General features: G+C 40.8%; 1 protein-coding gene across 1 annotated transcript; it reads right to left on the bottom strand.

The window, feature by feature from the left end:
* Positions 1-5,065: 5,065 nt before the first annotated feature.
* fgf24 (fibroblast growth factor 24) lies at positions 5,066-13,999 on the bottom strand. The gene is made up of 5 exons (XM_017473372.3): positions 13,234-13,999; positions 12,999-13,035; positions 9,919-10,090; positions 7,931-8,037; positions 5,066-6,818 (listed from the first exon to the last, which is right to left on the bottom strand). Exons 1-5 carry the CDS (start codon positions 13,263-13,265, stop codon positions 6,540-6,542), a joined length of 627 nt encoding a protein of 208 aa, XP_017328861.1. The 5' UTR covers positions 13,266-13,999; the 3' UTR covers positions 5,066-6,539.
* Between the last annotated feature and the right edge of the window lie 9,114 nt (positions 14,000-23,113).

Below are 23,113 nucleotides of genomic sequence, written 5' to 3'. Positions count from 1 at the left end.
AATTATACAGATATAGATACATAGAGTGGCACTGCATTACATTACACCCATACTCTGACCAGTTTTGCATGTACAGAAAAACGTATAGTAATTCACATAAATTAGCCACTGGCCAGCCTATGTTAATATGCTACCCTAAACAGATCCCAGGATAAAAATAGATGTGTAGATAAAATGCACCCAATAAAGGACACCTGATAACTGCTAATCTGCATAGGTTAATGCACTATGTAAAACAGATCAAAGAATAAATAGATGCAATTTGTCAAAATGACACAGACCTAAGAGTGAACAGAAGCACTGATCGTCTTGTTCTTGCCCAAATTTATAAAATAAACAGAAGTCAACTAAACTCATTTAGGCCCTGGTTGCTCTGTTATGCTGTAGAGGACATGGATTCTGCAAGTCTCTGGAACTGTACTGGAGGGATGTAGACCATTTTTTGAAAAGATACTGCCTTTTGGAGTTTTGATGATGGAGGTGGAGAAAGTTGTCTAACACATTGTTTCACAATCTCCCATAGGTGTTCAGTTGGGCTAAATCTAGTGACTGCAAAGGCCATAGCATGTAATTTACATCATTTTTGTATTCATCAAAGCATTCAATGAGCCCTCAATGCCCTGTGTATGGGAGTCATCCTGGAAGACACTCCATCAGGATAGAAATGTTTCATCATAGGATATATGTGATCATTCAGAATAACTGCATTCATTTGCAGTGACCCATCTCTCTCTAAGCAGACTAGGGGATCCAATCCAAACCATGCCAGCAAAATAGCACCCACAATATAGCCTCCTTCCTTCACCAAGATATGGTGAAATATGACTCAAATGACCATGCCACTTTTTTTCCACATCTATGTAGACAAGTGCTGGTGTTGTTTTTTTACATTTGCATCTTGCATTTGTAATGGTTGGTTTAATTACTGCGGCCCTACTATAGTATTCCTTTCTGTGTAAGTGTCAACAGGCTGTTCTTGCACAGTTCATCTTCTATTTTTCCTTAAATATCACACCAATTCACAAGCATCACAGTCATTGAATGTGTACGTTCAAACACAATTTACAACCCTGTTTACTTCCACGTAGAGCTCAATGCAGATGTCACTTGAGTCACTGTTTTCACTGTGACTGAAGCTCCTGTCTCTGCACTCCAATAATGTAACCCTCTTTCAGATTCATTATATCATTTCCATGTCATCTTGATCCAACATCAAGATCAATTAGATCTGTTCAGCATTGGTATACATGTCACAAATTATGGCACAATGTTAATTGTTTAATTGTAGCAGGCAGTACACCTCTCTGTATCTGCACTTGATATCCTTCTTGCTTCTCTACTTTTTTTCTGCAGGTTTTTTTTTATTATTATTTCATTTGAAACTGTGTTGAATTAAAGATTTTGCCATTTTACAACTTAATGTCATAGCCACTGCATAATAGTAAATTTAAAAAAGCACAAAAAAAACAACAACAAAAAACATTGTGCTGGGTTTCAGGATTGATACAAATAAAACAACTAAAATAAAAATATCTTTGCTGAATTATTAAGTGCATGCCATTCTCAAGATGTGGAGATATGAATAAAGGTTTAGAGCTTCTCCCTAATCCTCTCCTTACATATTTTTTCCATTGCACATTTTAAAACAAGAACTGGCCCAAATAGCAATCAACAGAAGCTGGAGTTCTAGTCTATTTTCCAGGCTAGTCTATGTGAGACAACAGGAAAAACCACTGCATTATCATTTCACCACACAACAATGTCATCACAGCACACTGTACATTGTCTGATTGGCTGTTTGGATAACCAAATTATATTGATTAAGACTAAATGATACTAGCTGAGATTATATTAGCGTATGCATCTTCTCATTATTCCATGGCTCCGTTTTCTCTAATTTCAAACAACAAAAGATGCACAGTTTTTTGATATATTACTTGGCTGCATACCTATCGAGACGTCCTACCAAGTGTTTCTGTGCGTGCATATCACACGTTTCCACGTTCATAAATTCATGATTGTTTACATATTTTAATGCTGGAGGCACGTTAAAGTGTCAAAATATTCTACCTATAGTTTTATGTTGCAGAAATTTTTATAAGCTGACAATAATAAAGTAGACAAAGTAGCACAACAGGGGCTGTGTGAGTTTTGTGCATAAGGTGTCACATACTGTGTGACATGGTGTACATAATTAGTCAGCCACAAACAGTGCTGCTACCCTCACATACCACTAGGTTCTCATCTACCATTAGGTACTCTTGGTCCCAGGTCTGAGCATGTACCAAAAATCATACAACTTTTAAAATCAAAATGGTTCAAAGGAAAAGGGTAAAGAAAGGGTAACAGTAATGTACATAAAGAATTTTGTATCCCATGCACTATTGCCTTGTGTCTGTTGTGTTGTTCATGTGTCTTTTCAGTCTCCTAAGTTGAACCTGGATCATCTCACTCTTAAATTGGACATTTAAACTATTATGGTATAATACGCTTCTGGAGCATAAAGTAGCCATATAAAAACAACCCTCAGCTATACATGAATCCCAAAATGACTTCTGTATGTCCCAGAGAAAAAACGGAGCAGATGCATGCGGTTGCACATTTCACTGGGGAGATGAAAGCTTGTGGTGTCTGTGCTTTAGTGGGAAAAAGCACCGCATAGCGAGCTGCGACAGTTAGGATCATATTATAAGTCAACAATTATTTTGGTTTTACATGCTTCTTGCACCTCACAACCTCAAGAAGGAGTTAAGTAATATTTAAGGAGACAAAGTTGTTCTGTCTAGGGAATGGCTGGACCACCAGATTTCTGTTGACATGGCCCTTTCATTAAATATGCGGTTGCTGAAGAGTGCACTTCAGTGGGCTTGTGTCCATCTGTCACTCGTTCCACTGCTGAGAGAGCCACTGAACACTTCAGAAAGACAGTGACCACTGTGCTTTTATACACACTTTATTTTCTGCCTGTCATTCCACAGAGAAAACAAGTGTTCATTTGTTTACTCTGGACATGGCCAGTGGAAAAACATTTTTTATGAGCTTTTCCAAAAAGTGGCCCTTAACTGCACATTGTTCTAAAAATACACACGATGCACTAAGGCAGCCTGCTGGAAGATAGTAAAGCCAGGTCCCTGTGCAACCTTTCACTATTCTAACCTCCCGCAGTGGAGTCAGAACCTCCTTTTGACTATGAATAGCCATCCGTCAGCAGTAGTGAGTTCACAGAGCTATCGTCCTGAAAGGGAGGAGTGCCACAGAGAGATGTTATGTTTCATTTCAGCATACTGGGCCTGTTCCAGGGCCATCCTCCACTGATCAAAGGTTAAGCCAGAGGAGAGGCGCTGGCGGGAGCCCTGCACTGAATGCTCTCTGTTCTTTAATTTTCAGATGTCTGGACTCTTAAAAAGTCTGTATTCAACTTTCTTGAGTGCCATCATGGCAGAATGGTTCCATCTACATGGATATCAAATACTTTTAGGGTTGCGTCCCTTAGACAAAAAAACGTTTGTTACAGTCGCTTTTTTACTCGCGTTTAAAGCATGAGGTTAATCTGATCATGATCTCGATAGCGTAGTACCATGAGATCCTGGTGATGTGTACACATTTTACAGCAATGGTAATACATTTGTTTTCTCTTATCAGCATTTGCATGGGCCCCTCCTTTCCACACAGTCTCATCAAAAATGCGCTAGCCAAAAAATGGATTTGCTAGAAAGACAGCTGTCTGTGTGGAAATGATGGGATATTTTTCTGGATGTCTATTTTGAGTAATGAAGGCCATGTACAACATATCACTCTACTTTCCACCTCAGGAAAGAATGAAAAATTTGTCAAAAAGAAAGATGGAGAGATTGTTGGACATTTAAATCAGACCGTGTCCTCCAGTCTTTGCCCGCTGTAGGTGGCTGTATAGAGCTAGATCTGATAACATCAGTGGGAAGTTAAACAAAAGGCATTTTTTACTCAAAACGGCAATTTTTCAGACTGACTGCTACTGTAAACACCATTCCTGAATACAACATTAAAAGACATGCTATCCTGCATTCCTTCTCCTCCTCCTTTAAAGAAACAGCTCAAATAGGCCTGCCAAAAAGAGGTCACTAAGTGTGAGAGGAATCGAGTGAGAAAGATCACAAATAGAAAGAAGTACTTGAAAATTCCAGACAATGAACGTTTTGCACAACGTTTCGCACATCAGTGCTACCCATATGTAAAAAGTACAACGAGCATGTATCTGTGCTAATTCAGTTACTGACACACTGAGCTCTAGAAAAAATAAGTGTTTCTCTCGAGGCTAATGTAGTCTAATGGGGGTACTGTCTTCCACAAAAATAATGTCTTCCAGAACAAGATTTCATACCAGAAGATTTGAAAATCCATTTGGAAAAGGAATAGTTCCATTAACCTTAATACCTTTCCGAACATTCTCTTTGAACATTCCTCTACTCCCTCTGGTTCTAATTGATTTCATAAAAAGAGGCAATATGTAAAAGCGAGGAGGGAATCTGTTGACATAACCTTGAGTCTAAACGATCCTTGAATTCTCATGTTGTCTGAGAATCTCTTAGCTGTCTTTATGCGCCTCATAACTTAATTATGACACATTTCCTGGACCTTGTTGCTCATTTCTGAAATGCAATTCACCTTTTCATAGCCTGTTAACAGTTCAGATGACAAAAAGTGTCCTATCCAAGCACATCCATTCCCACATTCATAGACTCTTCATAGGATGATAAGTGTATGCAACCTACTTCTGGGCTGAAATCTACCACAACCATCTATGAAAATCCAGATTTCTTCTCTTTTTTTCTGCTGACATATGGGAGATGGAAAGGTGCAGTTGGAAAAATGCAAAAATGAGTCACAGATAAATAAGGGAGGTGTGCACATGGATGAATGTTAAACTGTTAAACAAATTTCTGAGCATTTTACAAATATATTGCAATGAATTTTCTTGGCAGAATGAATATATGATTAGTCTTTAGAGGTTTTCTGAGCAAAATACAGAACATTTTGATGCATCCGAAGCTGAAACTTAAAAGAAAACACAACCATTCTTTTTCCATTTTTGTTTTTAATATAGTCCTTATTTTTATTAGGAGGTCAAATAAATTCATCAGGTTGTATTTACAGAGAAAGGCAATAAATATTTTTATAATAGTCATAAAATTATTATTTTTTTTTTTTGCATATGTTTTTTTTAACCATACATGTGTCATGTTTGTTAGTAGTATCTCTTACAAAACCTGTCATGTGACAAATGAGTATATAGATTTGTTTACACTACAGCAACACCCATATGAAGGGCAAACCTTAGCACAGGTGAGTTTAGTGAAAGGCATTCCACCTTCCCTGTTGTAGCTCAATTCAGAATGGTCAGGAATAAAGCCTTAGTGGACATACGTACATATACAGCGCAATGTTGTCTAAACCATCACAGAATGAGTTTACAGATGGAAATCTGGAATACAGCATAATCTGATAGGTATTCCTATAGAGTGCCAGATTTAAAGAAGTGACCATTTTACAGCCTCTGAGAACAGCACATTAAATTGGCAAGACGGGGGAGGAGAATGACCTATAGCCTTATAACTGATTTTGTAATTCTTCAAAAACTACTGTATAGGACTATGAATTCCTGTAAGACTGAAAAAGAAGAACATACATGTGTGCTAGTATTTGAGATCAGGCCCACTGTCACTACGGTGCATTCTTGTAAACCTTGCACCAATGTACAGCGAGAAAGATCAAAAGGTTCCCATCAAATCAACATGTTATGCTCTTCAAGTCCCTTCAACTCCAAGCTTCTCTTCATTTGTTTTAACAAGCACTACCACAATAGCCGATGCTGATGCCTGGCTAGTCAAAGCATGTTGTGCTCTGCTGAATCACAGGTTGCACAAAAATTTTAAAGGAATCATACAATTGCTGGGTGTGATTAAGCACACTTCACCCGCAGACAGGCCTAGAGAGAACACTCAGACTTCTCACAGAAAAATCACTGAGCAGAAATGAAGGCAATGAGATGCTTCATGGAGGGCCCTTCAAAATATTGCACTCAAAGCTAGTGTTGGCTGGTACAGAGTCCTGCCATATGACCCTGTTATCATGTGCCTCTTGCATTTAAATTCCTCCAGCAGAAAAAAAAAACAGATCCTTGTTGTTTGGGCCAATTCAAAATGAAATATAGAAGTTTTTCTTGGGTATTGGAGTCAAATCTCTCCTTTTCAACAGGATGCCTGCTGCTGTAAACTCGTCAAAGTGGGAGACCACAGTTCCTTTTTTGTCATCCATAGTTTGTCCAATATAAATAACAGAGAGTAACAGACACAATATAACATTAATGATAACCCAGAGACATTCAACACCTAAGAGAGACTCAGAGATCTGAAAATATAAAAATAAAACATCTTTGAACTTTTTTTTTGTCCTTTCAGGTTTCCTCTCCTGCTGTTTAATCACAATAACCTTTATGCTGGTTTAAGGCAAGAAGTTTGAGATGTCTGTAAAGGAAGAGTGCATGCTTGGTCTGTGTCACTTCAGTTTGTTTTATGGTTTGGCCTTAAGCGCCGTGCCCTACGCGTCCGTTTCGTTACAGTGGTGAAACGGAACTCCTCCTGAGGGTCCACCTTGCCCTTAGGGCCACGTTTCATGAAATGTACTTCCTGCTGTGTCTGTGTGGTCCGTGAGCCTTTCTTGGGCCGGCCCCGACGGTTGAAGCCCAGGTACCAGCCTTTGTACTTGGCAGACACTAATGCTGTGTAGTTGTTTTCCAAGAACTCCTCCACGAACACACACTCTGGGTTACTCCCATTGAGCTGCAGGGGAGAGAAAATAACATGTCAGATAAAGCCCACCTGTTGAGCAACTCTCCCAAACCCGTCAGCTGAGTTTACTTGTGAGGTATTAAAGCTTTTTGCAATAGGAAGGTGTTAGGGGTAGAAAAAAAAAAAAAAATTCCATAAGACCTAATATGTTGGGCATTGTTATCAGTTCAAGTGAATAGAAAAGTAGCCTCCATTAAAGTAAAAAGTAGCCTCCTTTTAAAATTCCTGTAAAGATTTTGTAATATAAGGTGTTGTTTCTGAGAATTTATCTCCCAAACTCTAGTGACCTTTGGCCTCAGCCATAGCTTATGGTCTGAATGTCTGGGGTCATCATTTTTCACTCTTATTACAAGGTTTCTTAATCTATACACGGTATGTATCATTTCTACAAATCACCTACAGATCAAGTGGAAAATAAAAGATGAGACTGGATGTGCTACTGTTCATGCTTATGGTTGGCATCAAACAAGCCAGAAAATGAAGAATAAATGAAAGGGGTATTGCCCCTTCTATCTCAAATGTGCACATTTGATACTTTTTCACCAGACTCAAGCACCCACTTTGATTTAACCAGACATCTGTGAAACATAAAATGTTGGCTCACTCTTTTTGTCAGTGTTGCAGCTGTTTGGGTTTTTGAACATGCATGTCATCGGCTTTACAGTACAGCAATATGATATGAAAGACATCATCACTGTATTCACACTTTACGAAAGAAACATTTCCACCAACTTGCTAATCACCTGCATATTGACTGGAAGAGACTGTGAGGATACATTTTTAACCGTGCCTCACTAAGTAGGGGAAGCTGTGTCACTCAGTGGCCTCATGTGTGACATACATCATTGCGCTACTCTGTATGACGCCTCCTAGTGATCACACAGCAAAATAGCTTTTGGTTGGCTTTAAATGAGTCCAGTAATTGAAAGCATAATGAGTTTCTATGTCAAACTGTAGATGACAAACTCTTTAGCCAGCTTTCAAACAGAAGAAAATAAATCTGTTTGCAACTGTAAAGTGTGACTTTGGCATGTCTTTTCAGACAGATACATGATAGATGCTGAGTCTCAGTTCAGTAAGTGGCAGATGATGAAAATTCTTACCTTGCCAATGATTTTGCCATTCTTGTTCATGCAGATATAGTAGCCACTTTGTTGTCCTTTTATTCGAACACGACTCCCAAATGTCTCTGTCTCAACACTAAGGAGAGCTGGAATGAAAAAGAACATATTAATATTAAAGCCATGAACACAAAACTGAAGAAAAATATCCAGAATCTAACAAGAATGGTGCTAGTTACATACACATTTCTTTGAGTTAGAGGTCATTTTAGTAAAACGCGTTTGATAACTCCATTATTGAAAAAAAACGTTGTGAGAAAAAAATATGAAGACCGATCAATAGCACACACAAAAATGGTGAGAATCGCTCCCATGACCACCCTGAACTCGCTCGCTCACTCTCTCTCTCTCTCTCTCTCTCTCTCTCTCTCTCTCTCTCTCTCTCTCTCTCTCTCTCTCTCGCTTTCTCTCTCTCTCGCCCTCTCAGTGTTTGGGCACCTTTGTTCAGGCTCACCCCTCCCAGGGGGAGCTATCTGCCAAACCTCTTGGAGCAGTTAAGATCCCTGGGGATTGGGTTTCCAGTCGCCTTTAGTCCCTGCTCACTCAATCAAAAAGTTAAGATGATCCATTTGCTTAACACACAGAGCTATTCAGTGGAACTCAAAGGCAGGGGGCTCTGAGGGCAATGCCAAAATTGTCCCTTTTAAAAACAACTCACAGTACAACAAGCAGGGGAACCAGTTCAGGCAGAGCACTTGAGATTTGTGCAGGAGCAAGAGAAATAGCCCTCTACCTTGGTTTAGGCCGGCAGATAAGGAGGTGACTTTACAAAGGCACTGCCAAAACAGCAGAGAGAAAGAGAATAACCAAGGGACGACAGAATGGATAGAGGGGGTATAGAGGTGCACAGGGAGCCGTACACCTGTTTCCCTTGACTATTTATTTAAAATGGATATATATATATATATATATATATATATATATATATATATATATATATATATATATATATATATATATATATAAATATAATATAATTCTCGGGGCCATACATCTGTTTCACATATTTGATGGACCAGAGCACGAAGTTTCTACAGAAAAATCAACTGATGCATTTGTCACAATTGCTGTATGATAGAAATGTTCTGAGTACCTACATAAAATAACTTAAATTAGTTGGCATTAGGAATAATGAAAGTCTGTACTAGTAGTAAGTACTGAACTATTATCCTTTGTGAACTGATTATTAGAACACTAAGCTGCCGTATTGAATTAGCGCCGTGTCTTTGTATTGCTGAGAGGCAGAGAGCTCTCAGGTGCCAGGTGTGGGGATTTACCTGGCTCTACATACAATCCTGCTCACACAGGTACAGAACGACCTTTATGTCTGTGCTTTACTCACAATGCTGTACAACTCACACTCCAAAACTAACGCCAGTTTGACAGCTATGAACAAAGCAAGATGCTATATTCAAGTTTATTTCCAAACCGAAACCAAGCAAGTGACAGTTATCGCTATGTGGAGGCCCTGAGCATGCAAATCAGGCATCGGCCATTCCCCCACCATAAGAGCACAGTGGTATATGCACATCTTAAGAACTGTGCCTGTTGGGGAGTTACTACAACAGCACCGAGCAAGACTCTGGCTGACACGGTTGAAAATGGGGTCGGATGTAAACAGTTGTATCACTCAACACAGATCAGTCCAGCATTCACTGTGCTTACCTCTACCCACGACATCCCCCCACCCACCCTCCTTTCCCTGGACACGTGCGCAGATTTGAAGCTAAACATTCGACCAATCTGCGGGCCGATTTGAAGTTTTAATTGTGATCTGGACCTATGACCAGTGATCAAAAAGGAGCGCAAATCATTTCCAGGACATGGGCAAACAATGTTTTGCTGAGTAATGTTACTGAGTAAAATGAGCACACAATTAAACTTCTGGGATGTAAAGTACATGTATGTGTTTGATATAAGGCTATCAGATCTGGCTAAAGTGGCGGAAGAGCACAGGAATGCTCCCGTACCGTACTTGCCCCCATCGTCTCCGTTAGCATTGATCTTCTTGCCAAGGATCTGTACATGCTTCCCTGTTGTCCGGCTGTACAGCTGGTATATCCGCACCTGTTTCCGACTCACGTCATCACGTGTGTGGTTCTCAATGTATATGCGGAAGTCTGCAGAACTCTGGTGCGACTCCTAGATGCAGAGAAGCAGAGGGTCAGAGTGTGTGACTAAAGCTTTATACAGTAAAGTGTAGAGAGGCTGGATGTCATTACAAGATATGTTAGTTAATAGAAGCTGTTCTAATTTCCTTTTTATGTCTGGATATTTTGCTCAAAAGTAATTCTGAAGATCAAAACTTTTAAAAGAATGCTCAAGATTACAGGCAGTTTTAGACAATCTGTGTAGCCTTCAGAAAGACAAAGCATGATTTCAGGTTAGTGTTCTCTTTTCATCTCTTCGAGTAAAGCAGCTGAATACTATGCGCCTGGAGCTAAACCGAGAAAACAAGTATTCCATTTCCAATAGCAAGCCACTAGCAATTATCCACCTGAAGGATCAGGACCTGTTTCTCTGTCATCAAACAAATATCTGCCTGAGGTCAGAATTACCCTCATAAATCACACACACGCAGACACACACATCTGCAGACCTGCTAACAGACATTTACGCAGACACATCTGCAGCGAGATATGTGTCCCCCCACCCCCCACTTGCACACATATAAAACTATACAACCTAAGGGATCTTTCAATACCCAGCATTCATTTTCATTCACATATTATATCCACTGTGCCAGTCACCTGAGGCTTTATCCAAAAAAATATCCCTAGCCAATCTTTCATCTGTTATCCTCCTTAACTTTTCTCCCCAATCCTCTTCTGCTCTCCTTTTCCTGTCATCCCTCCATATGAGGAAAACGTATACTTTCAGTACCCCTGGAATCTAAGCCCAAGCCAAGGCTGCTCTCCTCAGCTGTATGAGTGGTAATTACCCAGTAATGGGCTTTTATGTGGCTGCTCTCAGGTGGCTAATTATATACACATTACATACTCTGACTTGCTGTTATTTTAACCTCAGCAAATTAATGACATTTAGAGTGTGCGAGGGGAAATGCACTCATGGCAGAACAAATCTTCAATGCTGAGATGAGAAACAAGGCGCTTCCACTAAGCTGTGTGTGCACTGGACTGTGAGATACATATGAGCATGCTCGGAACACTCGGCATATACCATACGGGCTCTAAAGCTCACTTCTATTGCATTTAACACCAAAATATTTCTTAATGTCTGCACTGAATTTTCCAGTCAGATGACTGATTTACTGATTGACATATTCATACGTCAATCAATAAATATCAACACTACCACTGATATATGCTTATAATTAATAAGAATGTATCAGTTACTAATGCATAGATAGAAAATTAGGACATTTCCACTCTAACATAATTAAACGTTATTATAAACACAAAATAAATTGTTCATGTATTGCATTTTCATTTAACCACAGCATAAATTTACACATGCAGTATATGTTACGAATCTTTTCAGGCAGGTTTGAGTTTATCAGAATGACGGTCTGACTTCTTTTCTAGAGTAGACCTGTCTTGAGAGAAAGCCCACACACACTATGTATATGAGGGAAAACACACACACACATACACACACACACACACACACACACACACACACACACACACACACACACACACCTCTCCTTTGAGGGATTTGCTCTGAAATCTCTCCATCTCTAGTCAAACATTGAGGTGTGTTTGGCAGACAGTTGCATCTCAGCGCAAGCAGGAAAACGGGACATGCCTATGCAAAACATTTTTATCATTCTGCCTGTCTCCCTTCAAAGCCATCCTAGCGAAATGGATATCATTGGGACTTCAAAAGATCAGCACCATCCTTGCTAAGAAGCTGTGCACTCTTGCATGTCCGATAGGGCCCTATCTGCAGACACTATTCTCCGCTGTAGCTCAGGAAACAACGCATCAATGCACTGCCACTTCAGCCCTGTTCTTATAGACTTATCACACCATTGATTTCCCAGCATTTCCTCAAAGAAGAAAAGGACCAAGCCCATTATAAAATACTGAGTGACGGAATGAAGGAGAAAAAAGCAGGAAGCGTTTATACGCTTGCATGTGTGACCTGCAATTAAAGCACTAGTATTGTAATTACTGACACAAAACGCTGAGGAATCAAGACAGCCAGCACTATGGTCTTGTTTGCACCAACTGTTTTGGAATAAAGATTAGCGTGCAGGATTATATAACCGGCTTCAGTCCTATCTACTTAATATAAACTGCTTTTGTTCATTAATTGAGGGTGTCTTTGTAGATGCCTGCTGTTGGTATGACATGTTAATACAAGATTTAATAATCACTGCATTAACCTATCCAGAAGTAACCAAAAAAAGGGGGGTTTGTATATTTCTCTTCTGAGATATTTGAAGAAGAAAAAAAAAACAGAAATTGTTTTAATTCAGATTTTTTTTTTTTGGACATTTAGTATGCTTGTTATAGAATTATTCAACCTTCATTCATCTTTTAATTGTTGTGAATATAGGAATTACATATACACTGTGTCTGTCTCTTGACCGAATAAAAACATTGTAGAGAAAATATACAATGTGAAAAAAAAAACAATAAAATTAAAATACCAACATAGAAATGATGATCTATAACTGTTTGGTTGTATTCATTATTGTCTAGTCATCTGAATTTGCATTACTGATTCACTATATGATGAACTGTAATATCTGATATCTTCAGATCTGTAACATACTTATAACTTTGCCTTTCTATAAACTACATGCAGCGTAAAAAAAAAAAGTTCCAACTGTTTTAGAAAATCTTATGCATGCCTTTCATCTTTAGAGCAGTTGTTCTATTTTTGCGTCACATACAGCTGACATGCTTTTTATGCAAACATTTCATTAAAAGAGCAAAGTACATTTGAATTGTCAGTGTTGATTGGCATTGCACAATTAATCCTAATCCATACCCGTGTTTGCAGCTCTGATTTTTATATCTGTAATATTACATCTCTGTATATTAAGTCATAATACAGTTTAATGATCAGTCAGACCTACCTGTAACTGGAAGTAGAGGACCAGAAAATGTAAACACCTGGAGAAAGAGACAGGGAGAGAGGGGAAAAAAGACGGAAACAAAAAAGGTGGAGTAAATCACAACGAATTAGACGAAATTAAAAAAAAAAAAAAAAAAAAAAAAAAAAGCGCATCAGCACGACACCCTCACATCTGGCTTTGAGCGACTTCTATTGGCAAGAATGCTGGGACTCGTGAATGAAAACGGCTTTCTTACACGTAGCTGAACCTTGAAGGCAGCACGGACATCTTGGTCAGATCCACCTGTTTCCCAGCACTCGCCGGTCCAGTCTAAACACGGCGCCGTGGCCTCACGCGCAAAATCCCGGGGGAGACTCGCGCTCCCAGTGACACAAGAGATCAGTGCAGTAAAACTGTGCCGCTGGGAGCCACATCAGGCGCTTCCTCAATTTGCCTGGATTGAATGGGAACAACCGGCCGTATCTCCGTCCGTCCCCCCCCCCCCCCAACCCCCTTCCTAATTCCCGCACGTTTTGCGGTTTGGCTCCGCTGCGCGCGCGCGCCGTTCTCTCGCTCCGAGCGCGGAAAGATTTAATTTGCACGCGGGATGAGTCTCTTCCGCGCTGACTACAAATTCCACAGGCGCTTTTTTTCACACCTAGGGAGTGTCGGTCCGGTATTCAGACGAAGTTCAATTCCGATCGTACCTGCCGGTAAAGTCCACCTCAGCATGGGTCAAGGGTAACTTTCCGTGTCCGGTGGTTGTGGAGGTCAAAAAGAAAAGTGGTTCTACTCACGGAGATGAGTTAGAAGTTGTGGCGAAATAATATTCATATATATAAATGAGAGACTCGTCTTGAGTTGTTATCCGATATATAAAAAAGGCGCGTGCGTGCGGAGAGTGTAACGATCCGGAGCGCGTGTCAGCGGTTCATGTGCCGCGGAGACTCGGTGCGCCGCGAGGGGCTTTTTTTTTGGTCGCTAGTGGGTGGAAACCTGTCAGTGGTTTTTGCACCTGATAGGGCGATCTGTGAGGACCATCAGTACATCAGAGAGGGCTTTTTTTTCAACATGCTTCTCTGCCTTCACTTAGCTGAGTTTTCTTAACTCTTCTTTCGCTTCAAAATGTTTTTTTTTTTCTCATGGAAATTCTTTGCGGTTTTCAGCCAAACTTGGCGGGAACACGACGCAGGTGCAGGTCTTCAACGATGAAAGCCAGATCATGATATGGTGAATTTTGGTAAAGGGAAACTAAGCAGTTTATGAAAATACTATTACTACCAGTAGGCTACTAGTAGTACTAGTACTAGCAGTAGTAACAACAACAACAATAATAAAAACAACAACAACAACAATAATAATAATAATAATAATAATAATAATAATAATGAACTCTCTTTCTTGTCACCTGGCTAGGAACATCTTTTGTACCTTAAATGTGTGTATTTTACCTGGAAATGTGCATGAAGCGTACCTTTCAATTTATTACTAGAAAAGCTGATTAAAGGCATATTACTTTTCCTTCAGGTAAATCATTGTAAACTTACACCACATTTACGCTACTGTGTAACAAAATAGACCTACAAAAGACATAGTAGTTACAACTACAGTGACAAGGAAAGGGACCGTTCAGGCTGCTCCTTTTTTTTCTGAGAATGTAGCCTAATGTAAGGAATCGGATGGAGATTGTGAGTTTCAACTCCATCAACCGTTCCTTTCACCCCGTTTTAAACCTATTCTTTAATTTCACACATGATTGGTGCTGATGATATGTGCTGGAGTTTCAGTGGAGCTTGTTCGACCACTTCTGTGAAAGCGCGCGGGCTTTGTGGATTCGCCGTTGCGCTCCCAGACACTATTCACATGCAAGTGCTTGTCGAGCTCGACCTGCCAATATTGTGCTATAATTTATCGGGCATTGAAATGCGAGTGAGGTGTGAATGCGTTTACATGCTCCCTCTGAGCATGAATCCACCTCCTGCCAGCTCTGAGCATTGTGCTCTCCACGCTTATTCCCTCATTACCGGGTATAAACTCTAGCTCCGACATCTTTCTCTCTCTGTCCCAACAATAGGAGGCTTGTGAAAAGACAAACAGTTTACAACTGCATTTGGTCTTTTATAAACAGCATAACACGGTGTCCTTTTCACATAAAACAAATACTTTGCCTTCGAATTCGACGTCATTTCTAACTTTCAACAGGATTCTCAATATTTTTAATTTATGTAGAAAATTGTACAGGCAGCGTTTCATTTCCTTACAGAAACAGACATCAGGAAATGTTTGCATTGCTTCCTTTATGCCTAATTTTTCTGATGGACATGAGGTCTGCATAAAATCTCAACTCCAGAGAGGGTGTGTAAGCATTAAACATTCATTATGCTAGCACTCTCGCTCATCTCAGGTATGAATCTGAGAATATGGCATGAAACCACACCCGGATGAATCCCAAACCACATATTATAAGGTGAAAAAGTAGGTCACTATAGTCCACTACCATAGACAGCCCCAGGCATTTGATGTGCTTATTACCTGTTGTGTGTGTGTGTGGGTGGGTGTTGGGAGGGGGGGGGTCAGTATGAGCTAAAAGGTGACTGGGACATGATCACTGGTTAATAGAGAGTAAGATCTATGGTTGCATTTGCACTGGTGAAAGCTTTACTGAGTTTAATCTGCAGTCTCTGCAGCATGGCTCTTAACAGATTTACAGTGCATTGATGTGGGGAAGGGAAAAAGTACAGAGAAAGAACACCACATCTTCCAGAGTATCTGTATTATTAGAGTTGGTCTTTGTAGAGTGTTAATCATTATCTTAAAGCATGCAGAGGCAAAATAAGCTTCAGTTGAAAATCCTAATATTTATTTTGCAGATAATTGTAAGTTGATGTGCACCAGTCTGCAGTAAATTATAAGTCCTGGAAGAAATAAAAAAAAAAGTGTATGCAAGCCATTCTTTTTCCTGTGAATTGGATAAATGCATTTGCATAAATAGTAGTGCTTAAAAGAACAAGAACAAGAACAACAACAAAAAAGCTTTATGAACCTGTTAAGCTAGTTTTTCACTGACCAAGTTGTAGCTGGTCAGAAAATAAATGCGATTTAAAATGAGGATCAGATAGATCAGAATAATGTTGCATCCTAAATAAGTGTGAAGATAATTAACTAAAGCCATGCTTTGCCACAAAAAGAACTACGACTATGATGAGCAAAATAATGGGCTAAAGATTTAGATCGATTTATGACTATTGAGTGTTTTGTGTTTAGTTTCCTCTTTTTTTTTAAGCAAATTCGTGTAGTGATCCTCAGGAATGATGTGATGTTGGCATTCCAAAAGTTGAATGAAGAAGGTTTTAGAGGTTTTTGTTTTTGTTTTTTTAGTTTTTTTTAAGAGAAGTCTTTAAGGGGCAGTCTCACTCAGTTGCTCAAAGGCTTATATGGCCTTTTAAACCTGACAAAACAACTTCACAGTTCTATAAGTAAGGCCCAATATACTATGTTAGTGTCAGAGCTCACTCTATCACACACATAGCTTCCCACCTATTTCCTCTTTCATCTCTGACACAAACATATGGACTGAGGGGGAGGGGGGCATCTGAGAGGGGGTGGCATCTGCATCTTATTGAATCTGAAGGTGAGGCGGAGGCCTTGCTGGATGGTCTGTAGGTTTCTGACAGTCAGACGCATTTCCTTTCTCACTCCTCATCTTCTTTAGGTCTCGTCACAACCCACTCCATCGGACCTGACTCGCACTCCTGGGGAGAACTCAACTAACAAAAGCACTGTGAAACTGGCAGAACTGGCAGGACTTAACACTAGGTGTAACTTTAGAGAACACGGCAAACATGAGCAATAAAGAAAGCAGTAAACCTCAAACTGAGTGTCCAATGTAGGTGTAAGAGTTTTAGCTGCATCAAGCAGGGTCGAGCAGGGGTCATGACCCTCCGAAGCGTGACAGAGAAGGTGTGCAGGAGAGAGGGTCACTTAAGACTGCTACACTGCTTTTAAGGACATGTGCATAGTCCTAATTTGTCTCTGTCGCAGCTTGACTGCATGGAACGATTTAGAACTACTAAAGCGTGGTATTTGGTGCGGGTGATGTTGGTTAGGTGTGTGTGTGGGAACAGGAGTAAGTGTGTGTGAAGAAGTAAGTGGGTGTGGGTGGGCCTGAAGTGTTTGTGCGGGAGTAGGTGGAAGTGAGTGTACGTGCTTACATTTGCGCCCCCCCCATTTGAATGTGAGTGTAAAAATGGCTGTCTGTGAACCTGCATGCCAGTGTGTGTCAGTGTGTGTATGTGTGTGCTGAGAGGAAAGAGGGAAAGGAGGGGGCATGCTGCACTGTGGCTGCTTTGGCTGCTGATTTTGATAATTATCCTGTCAGTCCAGTGCAAATACTGGCGTCCATATAGAATGCCTTCACAGAGGCCTATGAGTGAGCTGCACAGCACGCCGCTAATGATGATATTTCCTCTCCTGCTCTCCGAACACTGTCCAACATCATAAACAGCTCCCTCGCTGCTCAGCGCTAACATATGTTTTTATTTTCACGACTGCATCAATTTGCATGCCTCACTGCACTTCTCGTTCCTTAATTATTCCACAGCTGTTTAGGGAGAGTATTTTGCTGTGGAGGTTAATAGATTTTAAAGAGCCAGGCTGTCAGAGAGCCTGTCACAATAGGGGGAAAGCTCAAAAACGAGGGTGCGTAATTGGTTCAGGAATGGGTTGTTTTTTTCCCCACTTTTCTGCCATATTCAGCCTGTCTGGCAGATCAGGGATGAAGAGCCTGGGCAACAGCAACTAATAACACACACTCATTTGTCTCATCAGCCCTCATCAGTTGCTGAAAGATGAGGTCTGCGTTATAATGATGCAAGAGTTCAGAATTCAGAAGTGGGTGGATCTGGCCAAGGGGGGTTAACATGATGTCTTCCAAAATAGCGCCATGCTTAATTGACCACCAACCCCCAATTTTTTTCATTGCTGTCATTACCTAATTGTTGTCACTAATAAGGATACTTAAAGGCATTTTAAACATTTCAGGTGCTGATGGCATCTATTACATTTATGCTGAAATGCTCTTGCTTAGCCTTTAAACTTTTTTTTCTGCATCTCTATTAAAACAACACAAAGAAGTCTGAAAGCTAAAGCATTTAAATTGTCCAGATGTTCAAAATGAAATCTCAAGTAACCATAAACAGAACTTGTCCAAATCTGTATCAAAACACGTACTGTAGTTTACCAGACATTCTTTGGTCCTGCCGATCTGGTTAGGACTGAATGAATTAGGTTCTCATATATTCTCTCTCTCTCTCTCTCTCTCTCTCTCTCTCTCTCTCTCTCTCTCTCTCTCTCCCTGACTCTCTCTCTCACACACGCACACAGACACACACAGACACACACACACACAAACACACACACACACACACACACACACACACACACACACACACACACACACACACACACACACACAAGTAAACAGCCTTGCTTGCAGGTATATATGGACGTAGATTTAAATGTACCCCTCAAGCTAGTCCCAACTTGTAGGCCAAGTCTAGCCCAATAGGCTAATCCATTCCCCCCCTCTAACACCTAATGGGTCGGTCCAATCCATTCCCCTGTCTAACACCTCCTTAGAGCTAGCGCTTCCTTTGTTCTGACAATACACAAACTGCCATTCACATGGCTACTCTGTAATCAGTGAAATACTAGCCTCAGGGCTTTCTGGAGTGAGAGAGAGAGAGAGAGAGAGAGAGAGAGAGAGAGAGAGAGAGAGATTCAGCCATGACCAATCCACACTAACTACCTGTCTGGTTTCTAGCTGCAGATGTTATTTGAAAGAAAAAGACAAAAGGTGCCCATACCAGGTGTAAAATTCAAATATCAAAGAAGGAGAAGCTGGCACAACGAGTTACAGGGTTTCATACCTTACACTTTGTGAAAAATAAGGACAGATCTTTGAAGAAAGAGTTTAAGTTTAAGTAGTGGCAGTGTTTGGTCCCATCTGTTAGCTGAAAGCCTTAGCCTTTCTGTCCTCATTGACCTGGAGGTGCAGCACCTCCCATATTGGCATACCTTTAATGATCATCTAATACTATTAAGCCATAGTCGTCACACATAGTAAGGGGAGGACACTTCAATGAAGAGCAATAAATATCCATGACCGGTATTTACTCATTTCTTGGACAGAATATGTCACAAATAAAGGTCAAGGTCAAATCAAATTGACATGATGGTCACTGTTCCCAAGAGCATACGTTTGCCATTTTCCAAAGGTGCACTACACTTACTTTCATTAGCATGATACTGTTGGATGTTTCTCAGCTCCTCATATATTGTTGCAGGATTGGACAGTCAAAAGCACAAACACACATCTGTTGTCTGAATCAGCTTGGACGATAGACAGAGAAGATCACGTTGGCACAAAAAGGCTGTAAATCACGGTTTGACACAGACCATTTAGCTGCAAATGGCCTCAATTCATCTTGATAAGATGCTCCAGAACGCACTTATGAGTGCAGAGTAAAAAAAAAAAATCTGACTCATGCCCAATCATTCTACAGGTGCCCCATGCAACCTGGCAAGAGAATGCGTTTGAAGTGCATCAATGCTGTAAACCCCAAGGGTAACAATCACCTTAAAAATCCCATTTTCCCACTCGGGAGATGTTTAGAAGTAACAAATCGTGCTTTTTAGCTTCTCCATTTCATAAGAGGTACATTAGCGAAAAGGTCTGTGTATGAAACATGACCTCGAATGCTGAGGCCACAATGAAGGGAGAGCCACAGAAAGGAGGGAGAGGAATTGTGAGCATGGGGGTTTACAAAGGGGATCTCTAAAAGGTAAATGAGTCCTCTTTTCCCTCATTTTCTTACCCTGTTAGTGCTGATTATAAAGGGCACTTTCTAACCTCTCCGGGGTTCATGAATACCAACACAAAGACAGTCGGACTACTAGCCACTCTGCACTTCACTGACTGCTATAGCAACATTTTGCTTAAAGTTGAGCTGACAGAACCTAAAACTAACCACACAAATCAGATCTGAAAGAGTTTACTCCATCCTCTAACTGACTATGGTGTTATTATACATAGTATATTATGCAAATCATGAATAAACACCACTCTACAAGGCCCTCATGGAAACTGAAGCATAAATTCTAAACACTTAGGACTTGTGTATATGACTTAAACATTCAGCCTTATACTACTTATTAATAACAGTAGGCTTGATCCAGGAATCTATCCGTTTATGATCTGTCCTGCTCCATGTATCTCAGTTCCCAAGGGGCGTCGAGGAGTAAGCACAGGTTTACTGTGGGTCGTGGAATGCAACATACATCTTTGCCATAGCCAGCCGTGCAGGTAATGTGCTCGCGTGTTAGTGCATGTCGAAGTAAGCGCAGCTTCTCTCATATTAATAGAGCCAGCAGCACCAACACTTATCTGTGCTTATCTGTTTTAGCCATGTGAGAGAACACTGAAGACTGTAACCTGCAATCATCAAACAACAGCTGTGAGGTTTTTCCTCAACTTTTTTTTTAATATCAATATTTTGTTTTTTCCTTTTATGCCCCACTGCTTTACTGTGAGAAAGATCAGCTGGGTGACTGAGGGTCCTGTGTGTCTTTCCTAACAGATTAGAACAGGTTAGACTGTCAAAGAGCTGAGACAAGAAAGAAAAAAAAGAAATCCCTGACAACGACAATGATGGCTTCCTCTCCGACTAATATAAACATACCAGCATGATCAGTTCTTTCCCCCTCAGGCTGCAGTATTGTTCCACTTCTATTTCGAAAGCTCTCCACAAATGCTTGAAATGTTTCCTTGCTTTTTTATTGCACTGTATCTAGGCAATGTGTTAACGTGTCATTTTTGATGTACGTGACTGCCAACAGCTAAGCACACAGAGTTTGAAGACACACACACACACACACACATATATACACAGACACGTGCAAAAACATGCACTTTCCACTTTTACCCAGACAGACTCATCTGCCGAAGAGATGGATTATTAGGGTTTAACACGTATGTATTTGTTACATGGTCCGAGAAGTGCAAAATCTCTATCCAGCCATGTTGCTCTTGCACACTGCAGCTCCCTCGAGATGATCGCTGGAACATTTGCAAAGTACTTCATTCATGCATTTTTGCTCATGACACTACATCTCACTCAGAGTCAGGTGAAAGCACTAAACCCTAACAATAAGTCCACTGAGAATGAAAGCAAATCCACTGCTAGAACTTGATAGGATGTGGTAGGGTGGGATGCACACAGACATGAAAGATTTGCTCCAGTGCTTTCGGGGCAGACTGCCCAGACTATGAAGAAAAATCTGAACGCATATCCTACCTATGCTTCATATATTGTATAGCCTACTCCAGAAGCAACAAACTAGACCTTCCGAGTCCATCAATACAACATTGTTCTAATGTTGTGCAGCTGACGGGCCAGTACTAGCTTTCCCACAGTACTCTGCTGTGCCTGTGCTGATGTGAACTCTCTCAGGTAGTGTGTGTTGGGCTCTGAAGGAATGGGTTGCATAATCCTTTCCCTGCCAGCAGAAAGAAAAAGACATCCTGACGAATGAGATTGATGGACTAATTATTCTTTACGTATTGCACTGAAAATGGCACAGAGGTAAAGTTTGGCCAAGCTGTTAATTAAAAGATTTGAAATCATGCCACACTCATTTCATTTTGCAACTAAGAATAAATTTCCACCATAGTTCACCTGACTGTAGCTAGGCAACTTTTTGGTTACCCATAAATCTACCTTGATGCTGCTGGATGTTCAGCAACATTTGAGGGGGGGGGGGGGGGGGAAACACCCTGGAATTAATACAGCTCATGTTCTAGATGAAAAGAACTCTCTGTCTGCAGATTCAACTCTTGTCACCCTGTCCAATTATTATCTGAGATGTTTAGGACTATGTCCAATTTTTTTTTTCTCACAAGATGATGCAAAATGTGTCAAAGCAGCCAACACCCCCCTCCCCCGCCGACAGGTTCTAATCCTATAAACTGCCCTCCGTTGTAGCATGCAGTGCATCAGAAGCGACAGGAATCCAAAACTCTATTGAGGCTGTGTTGATTTTAGAAATAACAGGGTTATATTGAGTCATAACAGATTTTCAGAAGGCACATCTGGGAGAATAAAGTATTTCCAACCTTTAACAAATAACAGCCCACATGACCAACTACAAAAGCTGCCAAACTGCATGACAGGATGAAACCAACCTGACAGTCGGGTCAACAAATACAGCTGTAACATCATGTTAATAATAAACACAGTAAATTGGAAAACAGGCCTACATGCGCAACAGTGCAGCTTTACAAACATGTTACATTGATTAAGAAAGGGACAACACAAGCTCTTAAAACAAACGTATACACCAATCAGTAATAACATTAAAACCACTGATGGGTGAAGTGAATAATGTTGATTATCTTGTTACAGTGGCACAGGTCAAGGGATGGGATATATTAAGCAGCAAGCGAACAGTCAATTTTCAAAGTTGAGGTGTTGGAAAGTGGGAAAAATATGCAAGCATAGGGATCTGAGAGATTTTGACAAGCGCCAAATCGTGATGGCTAGATGACAGGGTCAGAGCATCTCTAAAACAGCAGGTCTTGTGAGGTGTTCCTGGTATGCAGTGGTTGGGACCTACCAAAAGTGGTCCAAGGAAGGACAACCAGTGAACCGGTGACAAGGCTCATTGATGAGCGTGGGGAGTGAAGGCTAGCCCATCTGGACCGATCCCATAGAAGCGCTACTGTAGCACAATTGCTGAAGAAGTTCATGTTTGTTATGGTAGAAAGTTGTCAGAACAAACAGTGCATTGCAGCTTGCTGCGTATGGGGCTGTGTACCTCAGACCGGTTCTAGTGTCCATGTTGATCCGTGTCCACCACTGAAAGCATCTACAATGGGCATGTGAGCATCAGAACTGGACCATGGAGCAATGGAGTAAGGTGGCCTGGTCTGATGAATCATGCTCTTTTACATCATGTGGATAGCCGTGTGTGTGTGCACCACTTACCTGGGGAAGAGATGGGACCAGGATGCACCATGGGAAAAAGGCAAGCTGCTGGAGGCAGTGTGATGCTCTAGACAGTGATCTGCTGGGAATCCT

Source organism: Ictalurus punctatus, chromosome 8 (genome assembly GCF_001660625.3).
Source record: "Ictalurus punctatus breed USDA103 chromosome 8, Coco_2.0, whole genome shotgun sequence".
In the NCBI taxonomy this organism is placed as follows: Eukaryota; Metazoa; Chordata; class Actinopteri; order Siluriformes; family Ictaluridae; genus Ictalurus; species Ictalurus punctatus.
The sequence above is the reverse complement of the archived record's forward strand: the minus strand, read 5'-3'. Positions and strand labels throughout refer to the sequence as shown.

What these genes read in the sequence shown, in the direction of transcription:
- fgf24 (XM_017473372.3), bottom strand. Translation starts at nt 13,265, where the DNA reads ATGTCCGTGCTGCCTTCAAGGTTCAGCTACGT. An exon ending in AGACGATGGGGGCAAGTACG is followed by an intron (nt 8,038 to 9,918) that starts GTACGGGAGCAT and finishes TTTTCATTCCAG; the next exon opens with CTCTCCTTAGTGTTGAGACA. An exon ending in ATGGCAAAATCATTGGCAAG is followed by an intron (nt 6,819 to 7,930) that starts GTAAGAATTTTC and finishes TCTCCCCTGCAG; the next exon opens with CTCAATGGGAGTAACCCAGA.